General features: G+C 37.1%; 1 protein-coding gene across 28 annotated transcripts in view; it reads left to right on the top strand.

The window, feature by feature from the left end:
- Positions 1 to 17,045, top strand: part of COL24A1 (collagen type XXIV alpha 1 chain) — a 401,096-nt gene that overhangs the window by 124,304 nt on the left and 259,747 nt on the right. For all 28 annotated transcript variants that reach the window (XR_015160374.1, XM_086390890.1, XM_086390884.1 and 25 more), the window contains one exon: positions 4,262 to 4,306. Coding sequence is in view for 15 of the 28 variants with exons in the window: in XM_086390890.1 (XP_086247016.1) it covers positions 4,262 to 4,306 (45 nt within the window). In the remaining 13 variants the exon portion in view is untranslated. The remainder of the gene's footprint in view (positions 1 to 4,261; positions 4,307 to 17,045) is intronic.

Genomic DNA, 17,045 nt, shown 5'->3' with positions numbered 1-17,045 from the left:
AGGGATGGTACAGGGAGGGAGGAGGGAGGAGGGTTCAGGATGGGGAACACGTGTATACCTGTGGTGGATTCATGTTGATATATGGAAAAACCAATACAATATTGTAAAGTTAAAAAAAATAACTAAAAATAAATAAATAAACAATGATTACAGCAAATGATTTATTGTAATGGTTATATATATACAAGTCACTATGTAAATACTTCATATTAATTCATTTAATCTTGTAATACCCAGTGAGATAGTACTATAATTCTCAATATAAGTGTTAAGTGTTAGTTGCTAAGTCGTGCCTGACTCTTTGAGACCCAATGGACTGCAGCCCACCAGGCTCCTGTGTCCATGAGATTTTCCAGGCAAAGGATACTGGAGTGGGTTGCCATTTCCTTCTCCAGGGGATCTTCCCAACCCAGGGATCGAAGCCGGGTCTCCTGCACTGCAGGCAGATTCTTTACCAACTGAGCTACAAGGGAAGCCCCTTGTAGCTATAATTCTCACTATGGATGAGGAAAGTGATGCACACAGAGAGATTTACCTAAGACTACACACAGATAATAGAACGAGGATTTAAGCATAGATATTCTGGCTGTAGAACCTGAGTACTTGAGTACTGTGTCCTGCCACTACTTCTTATGACCAGAAACACACAGGTTAGGTGGAATCTAGGCACAGTGTGATCCTGTGAACACAGTGAGATCATCATTTTCTCCACTTTGTCTTAACCAATGTTGGCTTTATCATAAGACTTATTTCTCATATGATTGCAAGATTCCCAATGCAAGGGCTAAATATGCATTTGTTTATGTTCAGCCAGAGAAACAAGGAGACAGGTGGTAATTGTCTGCTGGGTATACAAAATAAGACTTCTGTTTGATTGTACCAACTTTGGTTGCATACTCAGTTCAGTTCAGTCGCTCAGTTGTGTCTGACTCTTTGTGACCCCATGAATTGCAGCACGCCAGGCCTCCCTGTCCATCACCAACTCCCAGAGTTGGTGAGTTCACTCAAACTCACGTCCATCGAGTCGGTGATGCCATCCAGCCATCTCATCCTCTGTCATCCCCTTCTCCTCCTGCCCCAAATCCCTCCCAGCATCAGAGTCTTTTCCAATGAGTCAACTCTTCACATGAGGTGGCCAAAGTACTGGAGTTTCAGCCTCAGCATCGTTCCTTCCAAAGAAATCCCAGGGCTGATCTCCTTCAGAAGGGACTGGTTGGATCTCCTTGCAGTCCAAGGGACTCTCAAGAGTCTTCTCCAACACCACACTTCAAAAGCATCAATTCTTCAGTGCTCAGCCTTCTTCACAGTCCAACTCTCACATGCATACATGACCACAGGAAAAACCATAGCCTTGACTAGACGGACCTTTGTTGGCAAAGTAATGTCTCTGCTTTTGAATATGCTATCTAGGTTGGTCATAACTCTCCTTCCAAGGAGTAAGCGTCTTTTAATTTCATGGCTGCAGTCACCATCTGCAGTGATTTTGGAGCCCAGAAAAATAAACTCTGCCCCTGTTTCCACTGTTTCCCCATCTATTTCCCATGAAGTGATGGGACCGGATGCCATGATCTTCGTTTTCTGAATGTTGAGCTTTAGGCCAACTTTTTCACTCTCCACTTTCACTTTCATCAAGAGGCTTTTGAGTTCCTCTTCACTTTCTGCCATAAAGGTGGTGTCATCTGCATATCTGAGGTTATTGATATTTCTCCCAGCAATCTTGATTCCAGCTTGTGTTTCTTCCAGCCCAGCATTTCTCATGATGTACTCTGCATAGAAGTTAAATAAGCAGGGTGACAATATACAGCCTTGACGTACTCCTTTTCCTATTTGGAACCAGTCTGTTGTTCCATGTCCAGTAGTAACTGTTGCTTCCTGGCCTGCATATAGGTTTCTCAAGAGGCAGGTCATTGGTTGCATACTACCTCTGGACAAATAATTATCACCAGAGGAATGGCAGGATCCCATTTGGAAATACAAATGGGATGGATTTCTGAATAAAATCAAGATTTTGTTACGAAGAAGAAAAGGGGCCACTTAAATTAGTATATTGACACTCTTATAAGTATCACTGCAGTTTAAAATATAATGTATTTTTCTCTTTGTCATACTCCATAAATTAATGTTTGAAAAAAATAACTCATTGATTTGATAAATATTTACTTTTTTGAGGTATAGCTTATTTACAATATTTTAGGTACACAGCATCTTGGTTCAATATTTTGATTAATTATGCAGACGACACCACCCTTATGGCAGAAAGTGAAGAGGAACTAAAAAGCCTCTTGATGAAGGTGAAAGAGGAGAGTGAAAAAGTTGCCTTAAAACTCAACATTCAGAAAACGAAGATCATGGCATCTGGTCCCACCACTTCATGGGAAATAGATGGGGAAACAGTGTCAGACTTTATTTTTTGGGGCTCCAAAATCACTGCAGATGGTGACTGCAGCCATGAAATTAAAAGACACTTACTCCTTGGAAGGAAAGTTATGACCAACCTAGATAGCATATTCAAAAGCAGAGACATTACTTTGCCAACAAAGGTTCGTCTAGTCAAGGCTATGGTTTTTCCAGTGGTCGTGTATGGATGTGAGAGTTGGACTGTGAAGAAGGCTGAGCGCCGAAGAATTGATGCTTTTGAAGTGTGGTGTTGGAGAAGACTCTTGAGAGTCCCTTGGACTGCAAGGAGATCCAACCAGTCCCTTCTGAAGGAGATCAGCCCTGGGATTTCTTTGGAAGGAACGATGCTGAGGCTGAAACTCCAGTACTTTGGCCACCTCATGTGAAGAGTTGACTCATTGGAAAAGACTCTGATGCTGGGAGGGATTTGGGGCAGGAGGTGAAGGGGATGACAGAGGATGAGATGGCTGGATGGCATCACTGACTCGATGGACGTGAGTCTCAGTGAACTCCGGGAGTTGGTGATGGACAGGGAGTCCTGGTGTGCTGCGATTCATGGGGTCACAAAGAGTCGGACAGGACTGAGCAACTGAACTGAACTGAACTGGATGCTCCATTAACAGTTATTACAAAATAATAGCTATACTTCCCTGTGCCATAGAGTATATTCCCTATTGCTTAGGTATTTTATACATACTAATTTTTATCTCTCTATCCCATACTCCTATCTTGCCCCTCCCCGCTTCCCTCTCTCCATGAATAACCACTAGTTTGTTTTCTGTATCTGTGAGTCTATTTCTGTTTGGCTATATATATTTGTGTGTTTTATTTTTTAGATTCCACATATAAGTGGAATATTACACTGTATTCATCTTTGTCTGACTTATTTTACTAATCATAATATTCTCTAAATCATCCACTGCTGCAGATGTCAGAATTTAATTTTTTATGGCTCTGTAATATTACACACACACATACACATATACACACACATATTATATGTGTATTTATACATACATACACACAGATATATTTATCCATTCATCTGTTGATGGACCCTAGGGTTGCTTCCATGTCTTGGCTATTGTAAATAGTGCTGGTATGAAGGTGTATTTTCAAATTACTATTTCCCAAACTGCTGAATCATATGTAGTTCTGTTTTTAGTTTTTTGAGAAACCCCATTACTATTTTTCATAGTGGCTGTATCAATTTATATTCCCACCAACAGTGTAGAAGGGTTCCCTTTCTTCCATGTCCTCACCAACGTTTGTTGTTTGTGTTCTTTTTATACCAACTTTGGTGGCCATTCTGACAGGTATGAGGTGATATCTCACGTAGTTTTGATTTTCGTTTCTCTAATAATTAGCAGTATATAGCATCTCTTCATGTGCTTCTTAGCTAACTGTATGTCTTTGGATGCTGGGAAAACTGGGCAGCTACATGTAAAAAAATGAAATTAGAACATTTCCTTACACCATTCACAAAAATAAACTCAAAATGGATTAAAGACCTAAATGTAAAACCTGAAACTGTAAAACTCTCAGATGGGTACATAAGTAGAACACTGTTTGTCATAAATCATAGGAGTATTTTGGGGGATCTGTCTCCTAAGGCAAAAGAAATTAAAGCAAAAATAAATGAATGGGACTTAATTAAATGTACAAGCTTTTGTATAGCATAGGAAACCATCAACAAATAGAAAAGACAACCTATTGAATGGGAGATAATATTTTCAAATGATATGACTGACAAGAAGTTAATAATATCTAAAATATAAAAATGGTTTATGCAACTCAATGTAAAAAGAAACAACCCAATCAAAAAAGGGAATAAGTATTTACTTTTGACTTTTGTACATTCTAGGGTGTTCCTGGGATCCGTGGAAAGAGGGGTCTTAAGGGAAGACAGGTAATTAGATTCTTGTTTTATGAGGTTTGGTTTAGAGGAATATAATCTAATTGTATGTATGTTTCTCACCTGTTAAGCTAGTTGTTGTTCTTGTCATCCACAACCCATCTCATTCAACAGAGTTTAAATTTTGCCACTTTAACAGCCTACCTAATAATACCTGAGAATATGAAGAAATATTTAGATTAAAAAGTAACTTGGAATTTAACACTTCTAACCCATTTAATCAGAGAAGGCAATGGCACCCCACTCCAGTACTCTTGCCTGAAAAATCCCATGGACGTAGGAGCCTGGTGGGCTGCAGTCCACGGGGTCACTAAGAGTCAGACACGACTGAGCGACTTCACTTTCACTTTTCACCTTCATGCATTGGAGAAGGAAATGGCAACCCACTCCAGTGTTCTTGCCTGGAGAATCCCAGGGACGGGGGAGCCTGGTGGGCTGCCATCTATGGGGTCACACAGAGTTGGACATGACTGAAGCGACTTAGCAGCAGCAACTCATTTAATATACCAGTGGGAGAGACCTTTATCCTTACGGTGGGGGTTTAGTCGCTAAGTCGTGTCCGTCTCTTGAGACCCCATGGGCCTGCCAAACTCCTCTGTCTATGTGGTTTTCCAGGCAAGAATACTGGAGTGGGTTGCCATTTCCTTCTCCAGGGAATCTTCTGGGCTCAGGAGTTGAACCCGAGTCTCCTGCATTGCAGGCAGGCTCCTGCATTGCAGGTGGATTCTTTACCAACTGAGCTATGAGGGAAGCCTTATGAGAAGGTCCTAAAATTAAAATGTTACAGTAAATATATGGACAATTTAACACATTAATAACAGCATTACTCACCCTACTTCTTTAGGGCTTTTTAAAATGCCCATTTGAGATGCTAGCTCAGAAACTACATTCTTATGTATTTAAATTTTTTAAAAAATCAAGTGAATTTTGCCTGATAATATAATTTGAGAGATGGTTAAAAATTGTGACATTATCTAATACCCCTATATTTAACAAGTGAGAAAGTTGTGGTTCAGAAAAGTGTTCTTGGGTTATCCTGGCTGTGTTGGTATAGCTAATTTGTACACGGTGTTAGTGACTCAGCTGTGTCCGATTCCTTGCGACCACATGGATCCTGCCACACTCCTCTGTACATGGGATTCTTCAGGCAAGGCTACTGAAGTGGGTTGCCATTCCCTTCTCCATGGAATCTTCCCAACCCAGATACTGAACCCGGGTCTCCTACATTGCAGACACATTCTTTACCATCTGAGCCACGAGGGAAGTCCAAATAGCTAATTAGTCACCCGCTTTTCACTTGTGCTGTTTTTATTACAACTCAGATATTTATTAGGATAAGACATTGTGTGCTACACTGTGCTGTCTACTCTATGAGGAAGAAAATTGTCTTTCATAACACCTTTTCTAAAATTTTGATGTAGATATTGTGTTGGCCCAAAAGTTCATTCAGGTTTTTCTCTATGCTGTTATGGAAAAAATCAAACAAACCTTTTGGCCAACCTAGTAATTAAAATCTTACTTGTAATGCTAAAGGATTGCAATCTTACCAGAATATTCATATCCTTTTAAAGTATTTTATTCTTTGAGCTTTGCATTATTTCTTATAGATTAGAATAGGTCAGCGTCACCATTATATGGGTGAGGAGAACAAGGCCAGTGATATTAAAAGTCTTGCTCAGGATCACATAGTTATAAGTAGTAAAATAAAGAATTGAACCCAGCTCCTTTGAATATAAATCCAACAGCCTTTTTCTTACTACTTACATATTTCTACTGTCCATCTAGGGACAAAATATGATAAAGTTTCACTTTAATGAGTTTAATATATTAAGATACACTTATGAAACTAAGAAATAAAAAGTAAGCAAACATTTTGTTTTCTTGCAATTACATTCAACATTAAAGCTAATCTTATAACAATTACAACAGCAGAAGCTGTACCATCACCATTACCATCATCACCGTTTTTTATCTGCAAGCATATTATTTCTTTACAGTTTATCCCTCATACACATACTCCAACAGAAATACCTCTCATATGTCAAAATTCTAATCTAAATATGAAGATATGTGCTGCCTCAAAATTTGTATTAGGTGAAGTTTATCTTCTTTATTCTTGTCTTCTCCATTTTATGTCTTATTTTTTTCCCATCCATTCCCTAGCAAAGTATGCTGTCAGTAAAAGAACTAATTAATTTATTTATGCTACTATATTACTTCCAGTTGGAGAAGGCAATGGCGCCCCACTCCAGTACTCTTGTTTGGAAAATCGCATGGACGGAGGAGCCTGGTGGGCTGCAGTCCATGGGTCGCTAAGAGTTGGACACGACTGAGCGACTTCACTTTCACTTTTCACTTTCATGCATTGGAGAAGGAAATGGCAACCCACTCCAGTGTTCTTGCCTGGAGAATCCCAGGGACAGGGGAGCCTGGTGGGCTGCCGTCTATGGGGTCGCACAGAGTTGGACACGACTGCAGTGCTTAAACAGTTACCTATTAATAATTATATTTTAAATATAATTTAAGGCAAAATAAGTAATCTTTAATGGTGGAATTTTAGATATTGCTGAGAAAATATTTTCTCAGAGGCTCAATGTTATATCACTTAAGTGGCTACCATCTTTATTAATTTAGCTGGTCTTATATATATATATTAACTTTATCTTGACAATGTATGAATATTATTTACTTTCCTACTCCATGAAAGTGAAAGTGAAGTCGCTCAGTCCTGTCCAACTCTTTGCGACCCCGTGGACTGTAGCCAACCAGGCTTCTCCGTCCATGGGATTCTCCAGGCAAGAGTACTGGAGTGGGTTACCATTTCCTTCTCCAGGGGATCTTCCCGACTCAGGGATCAAACCCGGGTCTCCCACATTGCAGGCAGATGCTTTAACCTCTGAGCCACCAGGGAAGCATGAACTGTAAAATTGTCCATGGAAGTTTTTAGATAACTTCTGGTTTCTTACTGTATAGGGAATTATAAAATTATCCAATATGCTATTGAGTTCAAAAGAGGAGTTCAAGAAAAATGTGGAAAAATAGTGAGTGGAGTGATCACTGGGCTCTTTTTTTAAAATTGTGCTGTTCTTTACATTACAAATTTTTTGAAGTTTTATTGCTTTAAAAATATATGCCTTTATAAGAGATTTAGATCTTTGGAAAAACTGTATTCAAAAAACATATGTATCCCATTTTTCCTAAATGGTATTTATTATAGAAAATCTGTCTAGTGTTTTACTGTGTCATGTGTGCTTTTTCTTTTTAACCAAAAAAGTGATTTGACCATGTTTATGAGGAAATCACTGTACTTAAAACTAAGATACAGTTACAACCACAAGTAAAATTATGCCAAGATTGACCTCAGCGACTGTTGCAGAATATTATCCTATGCATAAATGCTCCACCATGTTCTGTTTACTTTAAGTAAAATCATCTTCAAATAGCTTTGACATTAAGTAAGGGCATATATATTAGCATGGGGTATTATGTATCATGGGACACATATTTCAATTTAGATGATTAAAATTCCATGAGAAGAATGGTTACTTATGACAATTTTAATAACAGTAAATGGAAAATATCTTTTGATACCATTTCTAATCTCTTTGATGTGGAAACTATTAGCCATCTTAATACAAATATGGCCATTTATCTCATAATTTATCTCATATTAAATTATGTATGCTATTTGTTATATGTGAGGTAGATATTCAAATACAGAAGTAGAATTAAATGATCCAGGCCATCATAAAAAGCTGGCAGAAAGCGTACATGTGAAACAAAATACAAAAACCTGGAAATGCTGAAATCTAAAAAGAATCTATATTTAAGACATTTTTGGCTATGCATATGTCAAAGACTGTTACTTCCAACTTTCTGCTGGTTTCATAACTACTTAGAAGGGTGGATTGATGCTTCATTAAGGTACAGCTATGTTGATCCCATGTTTTTTCATTTACTTAAGTATGAATAAGATGTACCTTACTGTACTCACCACTCCCTTCTAATTAATTTAATTAGTCTTACATTGTAAATGAGCTTGTTTCCTCAAGTTTTATGTAGATACAATTACTCAGTCTTTGCACATAGAATATGATAGAATATGATTCAATTTTTAAATTGAAGTATAGTAGATTTACAGTGTTAGTTTCAGGTATATAGCAAAATGATTCAGTTATACATATATATCTATATTCTTTTTCAGATTCTTTTCCATTATAGGTTATTATAAGATATTCACTATAGTTCCCTATGCTATACACTGCTTCCCTGGTAGCTCAGACGGTAAAGCGTCTGCCTACAATGAGGGAGACCTGGGTTCGATCCCTGGGTTGGGAAGATCCCTTCTGGAGAAGAAAATGGCAAGATCCCTTCTGGAGAAGGAAATGGCAACCCACTCCAGTACTCTTGCCTGGAAAATCCCATGAACTGAGGAGCCTGGTAGGCTACAGTCCATGGGGTCACCAAGAGTTGGACACAACTGAGTGAATGGAATCATTTGAATAATCAGTGTGTCTACTAATCCCAAACTACTCATTTATCCCTCCTTCCCTCTATCCCTTCCTCCTTCAGTAATTAGTTTGTTTTCTGTGTCTTTGAGTCTGTACTTGTTTTGTAAATAAGTTCATTTGTATCATTCTTTTAGATTCCACATATACGTGATATCATATGATATTTGTCTTTTCTGTCTTACTTTACTTAATATGGTAATCTCTAGGTCCATCCATGTTTCTTCAAATGGCGTTACTTAATTTTTATGATTGGGTAGTATTCCATTATATTCATATATGTGTGTGTGTGTGTGTGTATATATATATATATACACGCAAACACATTCATACATACATACATATCACATCTTCTTTATCCATGCACCTTGTCAGTGGACATTTAGGTTACTTCCATGTCTTGGCTATTGTAAATAGTGCTGCTATGAACATTGGAGTGCGTGTATCTTTTTGAATTAGAGTTTTCATCTTTTTTGGATATATGTCCTGGAGAGGGGTTGCTGGATCATATGCTAACTGTATTTTCGTTTTTTAAAGGAACTTCCATGCTGTTCTCCATAGTGATTGCACTAGTTTACAACAGTGTTGGAAGGTTTTCTTTTCTCCACACTCTCTCCAGCATTTATTGTTTATGGACTTTTTAATGATGGCCATTCTGACTGGTGTTAGGTGATACCTCACTGCAGTTTTGATTTGCATTGCTCTGTTAATTAGCCATTTTGAACATCTTTTCATGTGCCTGTTAGACATGGTTCAGTGTCAAGTAATTATTATAGCATGTAATTTGTAGAATAGTAGTAACTGTTTTTAGATAATTCCTTAAATTTTATGTAACATATTACAGTTATAGTTTTAGAGTCTCAAAATTACCAGAAACTGGTAAAAATAAATTATATAACTTTCTGTATTATAAAATATGAAACACTCTGATAGTCAAAATAGTAAAGAGAGTAGGCATAGAAAACTTCCAAATCCCAAGTCCAAGTCACTATAAATATGATCTTTGGATTACTATATTGGCTTTTATCCTGAATACTAAACCTCTATGTTTATATAAGTAATTTTAAAAAGTATAAAAATGTGTATGTATTAACATGGCATATATGTGTACACCACAGAAATTTATGGAGAAGTAGTAAAAGTTCAGTCCAAAATTGTCAGAATATTGCTAAGCTTAAGTTTGGGAAGATAATTGTTGTAAATCATGTACCCATACTGGTTGCCAAAGAATCACTTATTTCCCTGAGTAAACACTAAGCATGGTATTAAGTTGTTGTGAATCAACTTCCTTAGTGATGTCTGTATTATTTTAATGAAATTATAGGCTTACAAGTAAGAGATACTTTCTCCTAGATAGTATAAATATTATATGATGCTACTGAAATGGATACATTTTAAAATAACATGTTATTTTCGTTGTTTGAATTATTTATTATTTAGCCTCATATTGGTATTTTTAAATCAATGTTTCTGTTTAAAGTTATTTCATTTAAAATTTCCCCAGAAAACTTACTTCACCCAAAATAAAACATTGTATTTATTCAGTTTGCAGATAGAGTTGATATTTGTAACACAATGTTTTTGGTTTTTCAACCTGGAAAAGTAAAAAACTGTTTTTTTAAGGAATTTGGTATATTTTAGGATCAGGCTGTGTTAAAATTGTTTTATTAAAAAATTCATTTGTTCCTTAGGCTTAGATTGTTGACATTTGAGCAGTGGTTTTTTTCCAAACTACTTTTGATTTTAAGATCTTAGTATTAGGTACTTACTAATCAGAATTATTTTTAAAGATCTCATATAATCACTTACATATTAGTCAACATTTGTGTACTCATGCTTTTGGATATTGAGATAATATAATTCTTAATGTCTTCCTTTTCTTCCCTGCTGCACTCTCTACAGTGTCACAATTGGATCAAAATCCTTATTGTCAGTTAATATTTGAGATCTTAAAAACAAGATGGTAGACAATCTTTATTAGCTGGGACTCTTAAACGTGATAGAACTACAGTTCTGTTTTACATGTCTTACTTTTTTTATTTGAGAAGCTTCTTGGAGCATATGATATGAACCAAATTATTTAAAAGCATAACACCACCCGCTGACATAATAGAAAAGAATGCTGTTTAAAAAAATGAGCAATACAGGGAAAGAGGATTTATGTATATGTGTTAAACTTATTTTATTGTTCTTGTTCAGTCACTAAGTTGTGTCCAACTGTTTGTGACCCCATGGACTGCAGCAAGCCAGGCTCTCCTGCCCTTGTCTCCTGAAGTTTGCTCAAATTCATGTCCACTGAGTTGGTGATACTATCTAACCATCTCATCTTGTGCTGCCCCCTTCTCCTTTTGCCTTCAATCTTTATCAGCATTAGGGTCTTTTCCAGTGAGTCAGCTCTTGGCATTAAGTGGCCAAAGTATTAGAGCTTCAGCATCAGTCCTTCCAATGAATATTCAGAACTGATTTTCTTTAGGATTGACTGGTTGGATCTTATAGTCCAAGGGACTCTCAAGAGTCTTTGTCCAACACCACAATTTAAAAGCATAAATTTTTCAGCACTCTGCTTTCTTTATGGTCCAACTCTCACATCCATACATGACTACTAAAAAAACCATATAGTTTTGACTATATGGACCTTTGTTGGCAAAGTGATGTCTCTGCTGTTTAATGTATTGTCTAGCTTTGTCATAGCTTTTCTCCCAAGGAGCACATGTCTTTTAATTTCATAGCTTCAGTAACTGTCCACAGTGATTTTGGAGTGCAAGAAAATAAGATCTGTCACTGCTTCTACTTTTTCCCCTTCTATTTGCCACAAAATGATGGGACTGGATTTTATATATGTTACTAATTCCAAGTAGCTCTCTTTTTAATGAAAAGTTTCCAAACTTCTTTCTGTAGTGCCACAGTTAGGAAATTCTACAGCTCCATTTAAAAAAAAAAAAAAAAAGAACATTTTGCAGGGCTCACAGTAGTGTCTTACAGTGTCTTAATCAATAGTCTCTTACGGTAAGTTAAAGCAAATTTACATAGCTCCATGACCTAAAATATCTATGCCCAAACTGACTTTTCCAGGATTGAAGATAACATATTGGAGATTGGATTGGCTCTCAACAATACCTAGAAAATCGTTGTCAAAATATAGAGGTTTTTTCCTGAGGACTTTTTCAGATCTGATAATAATAGGTTATAAATAATCAAATCATATTATAATTGAGGTTTGATTAAAAGCAAAAGAGTATTCAGTTTTCTTCCTATGACCATCAAAGTATCACAACCTAGAATAGTGAGCAAAATAACACCCTTAGGCACTGGGACTTCAGAGATGTTTACTTTTCTAAGTATAGAAAATAGTGTCTCCTCTTCTCTTCTCAGACATCTTTCTGCTAGAAGAATCTATTTTAGGTAAACTGTATTTTGGCTTCTAACTCCAGTGTTAGAATTTCAGAATATAAAATCCTCTGTTAGACATCTGTTATTAGTTCTTTCTTTAGCCCCAAACAATCTTAAATATGTACTGCAAAGCCATGTTTCAAACACATACATTTTATGGAGAATTTGGAGACAGTGTTTCTTTGTCCCAGGAAAAGTTGAGTTAATTTATAGAAAGAGAACTAGTACTGCTAGAGCACTACAAAAAATTGTCACTAATTTTTCAGTGATTCTACCTCTTTCAGGAAAAATGTATTTTCTGGATTCTGCTTTACTGGGATAGGCTGTAGTAAGTAGGTTTGGCTAACTATAGCTTGACAAGAGGGCTTCCTATGTGGCTTAGTATTCAAAGAATCTGCCTGCCAATGCACGAGATGCCAGAAACACAAATTCAATCCCTGGGTTGGGAAGATCCCCTGGAGAAGGGAATGGCTACCCACTCCAGTATTCTTGCCTGAGAATCCCAGGGACAGAGGAGCCTGGCAGGCTATACAGTCCATGGGTTTGCAAAGAGTTGGGCATGACTTAGTGGTGATAAGCTTGACAAGAAGAGCTCAGGAGTTTGAATTAAACCTACCTTCAAGGTCAAGTCAGTTACTGACCAAGAAGAGAGATGCCCAGTGAACACAACTGGTAAATTTGAGGAAATCCAGGCAGAGCATGATTTCATGGGAGTATGACACCAACAAGTGGGAATTCAGGCAGGCATTTATTTTCAGGGTGAATAACTTCAGGGAGAACTCAAGAGTCTTGTAGGTTATCAAAATGAGGAATGTGAACATGTGAGTGCAAATATGGAAGTGAGATTTGGCTTGGGTTCATGGTCTGTGTTCTCCTTGTGGGAAAATTTAAGAATAAGGTTGGCCTTTATGATTGAGGGGTAATGTTATGCATCAAAAATGGTTCTTGAACATAAAAATAAGGCAGATTCTTGTTCCTAGAACTAGAGTACAAGTGGTAACCAGTCTTTAACAACAATACAGGAACTTCAGTCTGAGAACTGAGGCCCAGATCATAGCTAGGTTAATAATAAAACCCGATTGGATGCTAAATCTCCAAGAATTTGGCTGAAACCCCTTAAATTCTTACCTAAGTTTACAATTAGTCTCAACTGTTAGGGAATGGTTTACCATTGAAATGTGGATCAAATTGTCTTACCTATGAGGAAAAGAAAGAGGCAAAGACTGAATTATCACCAAGTATTTTATGCTCTAACTTTCCTTACAGTAATAGTGTTTGTCTTTAAAGGACTTTAAACTATCAGGATTTTCTGGTAATATGTATTCATGTGTAGAACGTATAAACTTGACCTGTAGGTCTTATTTTAGTATATTTAATCCTAGACAATTTAGTGTAGTCTTCTCTTTTTATTTCTTCATCTTGGAAAAAGTTAAATTTCTGTTTTTATTGGTAGTGCCTGTTTATCAGTAATACCTGTTTAGTGTATGTATCTTTTACGATAACTTTTATTTATCTCTACTTTAAGTTGAACTTTTTTCTAAACATTTGTTCTTTAGAAAGAGTAAAATGTGTTCACAGTTCATTGTAGTCTTTAATATAAGAAGTTTGCAATGTTTTTGTTTTTTTATTCCATAAATATAGTCATCAATATTTTTATGGTTTAATTCTAATCTTTCTCTAGTTGTTTTATATTCAGTATTTTTTAATGTCTTTGTAGAACTAGGAAAATAATTCTCTTACTAGATTCCAAAAGCAGTAAGTTTTCCACTGTTTCATGATACTTAGCTTACTACCAAGTATAGTACTATGTGTAGTCTGTGGTATTAATACCACATATGTATTCAGGCATACCAAGTCTAGAATACTTCTTTTGTTCTTAATGTTTGATAACTACCATATTTGATAGTAGTAACATCAGACCCAAGCAAGAGAGAAGCTTGATCTGGGTTCTGCATTTTAGAGGACCCTGCACTTCAAAAACAAATAAAATAAATGTATTAAACACACACACACACACACACACATGAGTTCCCGATCATTCAGGATCCAGCCTTTAGCATTGGCATTGTATGACCTGTAATCTTAGACATCCATTCATGTTGTTATGTATTAGGTACCTATTCTTTATTCCATGTTAGAGGTGTAAAAAACAATACATATGTATTATTTCTTATAGTTTCTGTGGGTCAGGAATTTGAGAGTGGCTTATTTGGGTGGGTTTAGCTTAGGGTTTTATATGAGGTTATAATCAACATTTGCTAGCTAGGTAATGCTCAAAATCCTTCAAGCTAGGCTTTAGCAGGACATAAACTGAGAAATTCCAGATGTATAAGCTGGATTTAGAAAAGGCAGAGGAACCAGAGGTCAAATTACCAACATTTGTTAGATCATAGAAAAGGCAAAGGAATTCCAAAAAAAAGAACTAATTCTGCTGAAGCTCCAATACTTTGGGCCACCTGATGTGAAGAGCTGACTCATTGGAAAGGAGCCTGATGCTGGTGAATATTGAGGGCAGGAGGAGAAGGGGCTACAGAAGATGAGATGGTTGGACGACATCACTGATTCCATGGACATGAGTTTGAGCAAACTCTGGGAGATAGTAAAGGATAGGGAGGCCTGGCGTTCTGCGGTCCATGAGGTCGCAAAGAGTTGGACATGACTGAGCACTGAACAGCAAGGAGCCCCTCTAGTCACTGTTTTTTAAGGGAATTAAGCACAGGGAGGTTAGGTCACTTGTTCAAGGTCACCCACAGCTATAGGGGAGTCAAGATTTGACCATATAGATCTGGCTCCACTGAACTGACTTGTACCCTGAGCATGGATACAAAGTTGTTTGTTGAAATCATTGTAAAATATATTTCAATGAAAATCCCTACCCGATAGTCCAGTCATCTGAAGGCTTGAGTGGGACTGAAGGATCTTATTAAGGTGGCTCACTTACTGGCTGGTGGGAAGTCTCATTTCCTCCCCATGGGGAGCTCTCTACATGGCAACCTGAGCGTCCTTTTTTTTTTTTTTCCAGTAAATTTTTCTTTTTTTTTTTTAATTTTTGGCTGTGCTGAGTCTTCCTTGTTGCACATGGACTTTGTCTAGCTGTGATAAGTGGGAGTTACTCTTTCACTGCAGTGTGTGAGCCTCTCATTGTGGTGGCTTCTCTGTGGAACCCAGGCTCTAGGTGCGTGAGCTTCAGTAGTTGTGACACACGGGCTTCGTAGTGGCAGCTCATGAGCTCTAGAGCGTGCAGGCTTCGATAGTTGTGGCATGAGGGCTCAGTGGTTGTGGCTCCTGGGCTCTAGAGCGTGGGCTCAGTAGTTGTGGTGCATAGGCTTTTTTGTCCCATGGCATGTGGAATATTCCTAGACCAGGGACCAAACCCGTGTCCTCTGCATTGGCTGGCAGATTCGTATCCACTGCTCCAGCAGTGTAAGTCCTGTGTCTTTACAGCATGGCTGTTAGCTTCCACCAGAGCAAGCGGTTAATGAGAACAAAATGAATGGTTAGTGCCTTTTGTGACATATCTTTGGAAGTCACATACTGTCAATTCTATATTCCGTTAGTCACATAGACCAGTCAGAATTCAAAACGGGAGGGGATATGCAAGGGCATTAATACCAGTGAAAACCCTGAGGATCCATCTCTGAGGCTGGCTACCAAGGTATTTTAATAATATTCAAGCCTCAGAGAAATTCTTCTCCACGTATCTTGCCTATAACCTCACATCTGAATACCATAAAGTTTTGTAGATGGTACCACTACCAAAATGAAACATGGAAACTGCTTGAGTTTATGATAAGGATTGAGCAGCCAGTAGAAGCACTGAGGTCGAGGAAAGATGAATTAATGTATCTAATTCTCCTTTCAGCATGAATGCAATAGGATCTTGTGTAATGAAGTACTGTTTTGGTAATGCAAACCTTCTATTTTCCTGCTTCTCTTTGTGCTCTGATTTTTGGTTTCAGAGGTAGTAGAATGAATACAGTATTTGTAGTAGTTGCACCCAGAGACTGAGAAACATTTTGTAGTATTAAACAATTCATATTACTCTTAAATTTGTATTTCATAGGTATAGACACAAAGTTCATGAAGCAGGATAAAAATTGTTTACATTGGCAACTAGATGCATAGGAAATGTTAGAATAGTGAAAATTTCAAAATACAGATATTAGATTACATTAAAATTTTAAAGACAATATAAATTTTTAAATTTATTGAACCAGTATTATTATTCATTATTTATAATTTGCAATATAAAATAAAAATCAGAAATTTTTCAAAGATAAAAATTTTATCTTTGTTTACTTAACAAATTTTACTTAAAATTTTAAAATCTAAAAATAGTGCAAATAGTCTTACATTGAGCATTACCACATAGTAAAATTTGCAATAGGACTGTGTACACTAAAATGTAGATTTAATTACCAATTTTGTATAAGTTTCCTATCTGTTCCTACATAATAAATACCACAAATGTAGCAGCTTAAAATAATACTGATTTATTATCTCACAGTTTTCATGGGTCAACCATCCAGATACTACTTAACTAGGTCTTCTGCTGAGGGTTGTGAAGCCGCGGTGTCAGCTGCTGCATTATAACCTGGAGTCTTGGCTGAGAAGAGTTCACTTCCAAGCTCATTCAGGTTCTGAGAAGAATTTTTTTCCTTGAGGTTGTGGAACTGAGGATTCTGGCTTTTTGCTTTTTTTTTATTTGGGGGGAGTGGTGTAGCCCACCTTCAGGTCCTATAAATTGTCCACAGTTCCTTGAGGTCATTCACAGTTCCTTGCTGCGTAGGCATCTCCAACACAGCTGCTTGTTTATCAAGCTCACATGGGAAGAT

This window comes from Bos grunniens, chromosome 3 (assembly GCF_055505025.1).
Source record: "Bos grunniens cultivar Pamir isolate PY7600 chromosome 3, Bosgru_T2T1.0, whole genome shotgun sequence".
NCBI lineage: Eukaryota > Metazoa > Chordata > Mammalia > Artiodactyla > Bovidae > Bos > Bos grunniens.
This window is presented reverse-complemented; position numbering and strand designations above follow the sequence as displayed.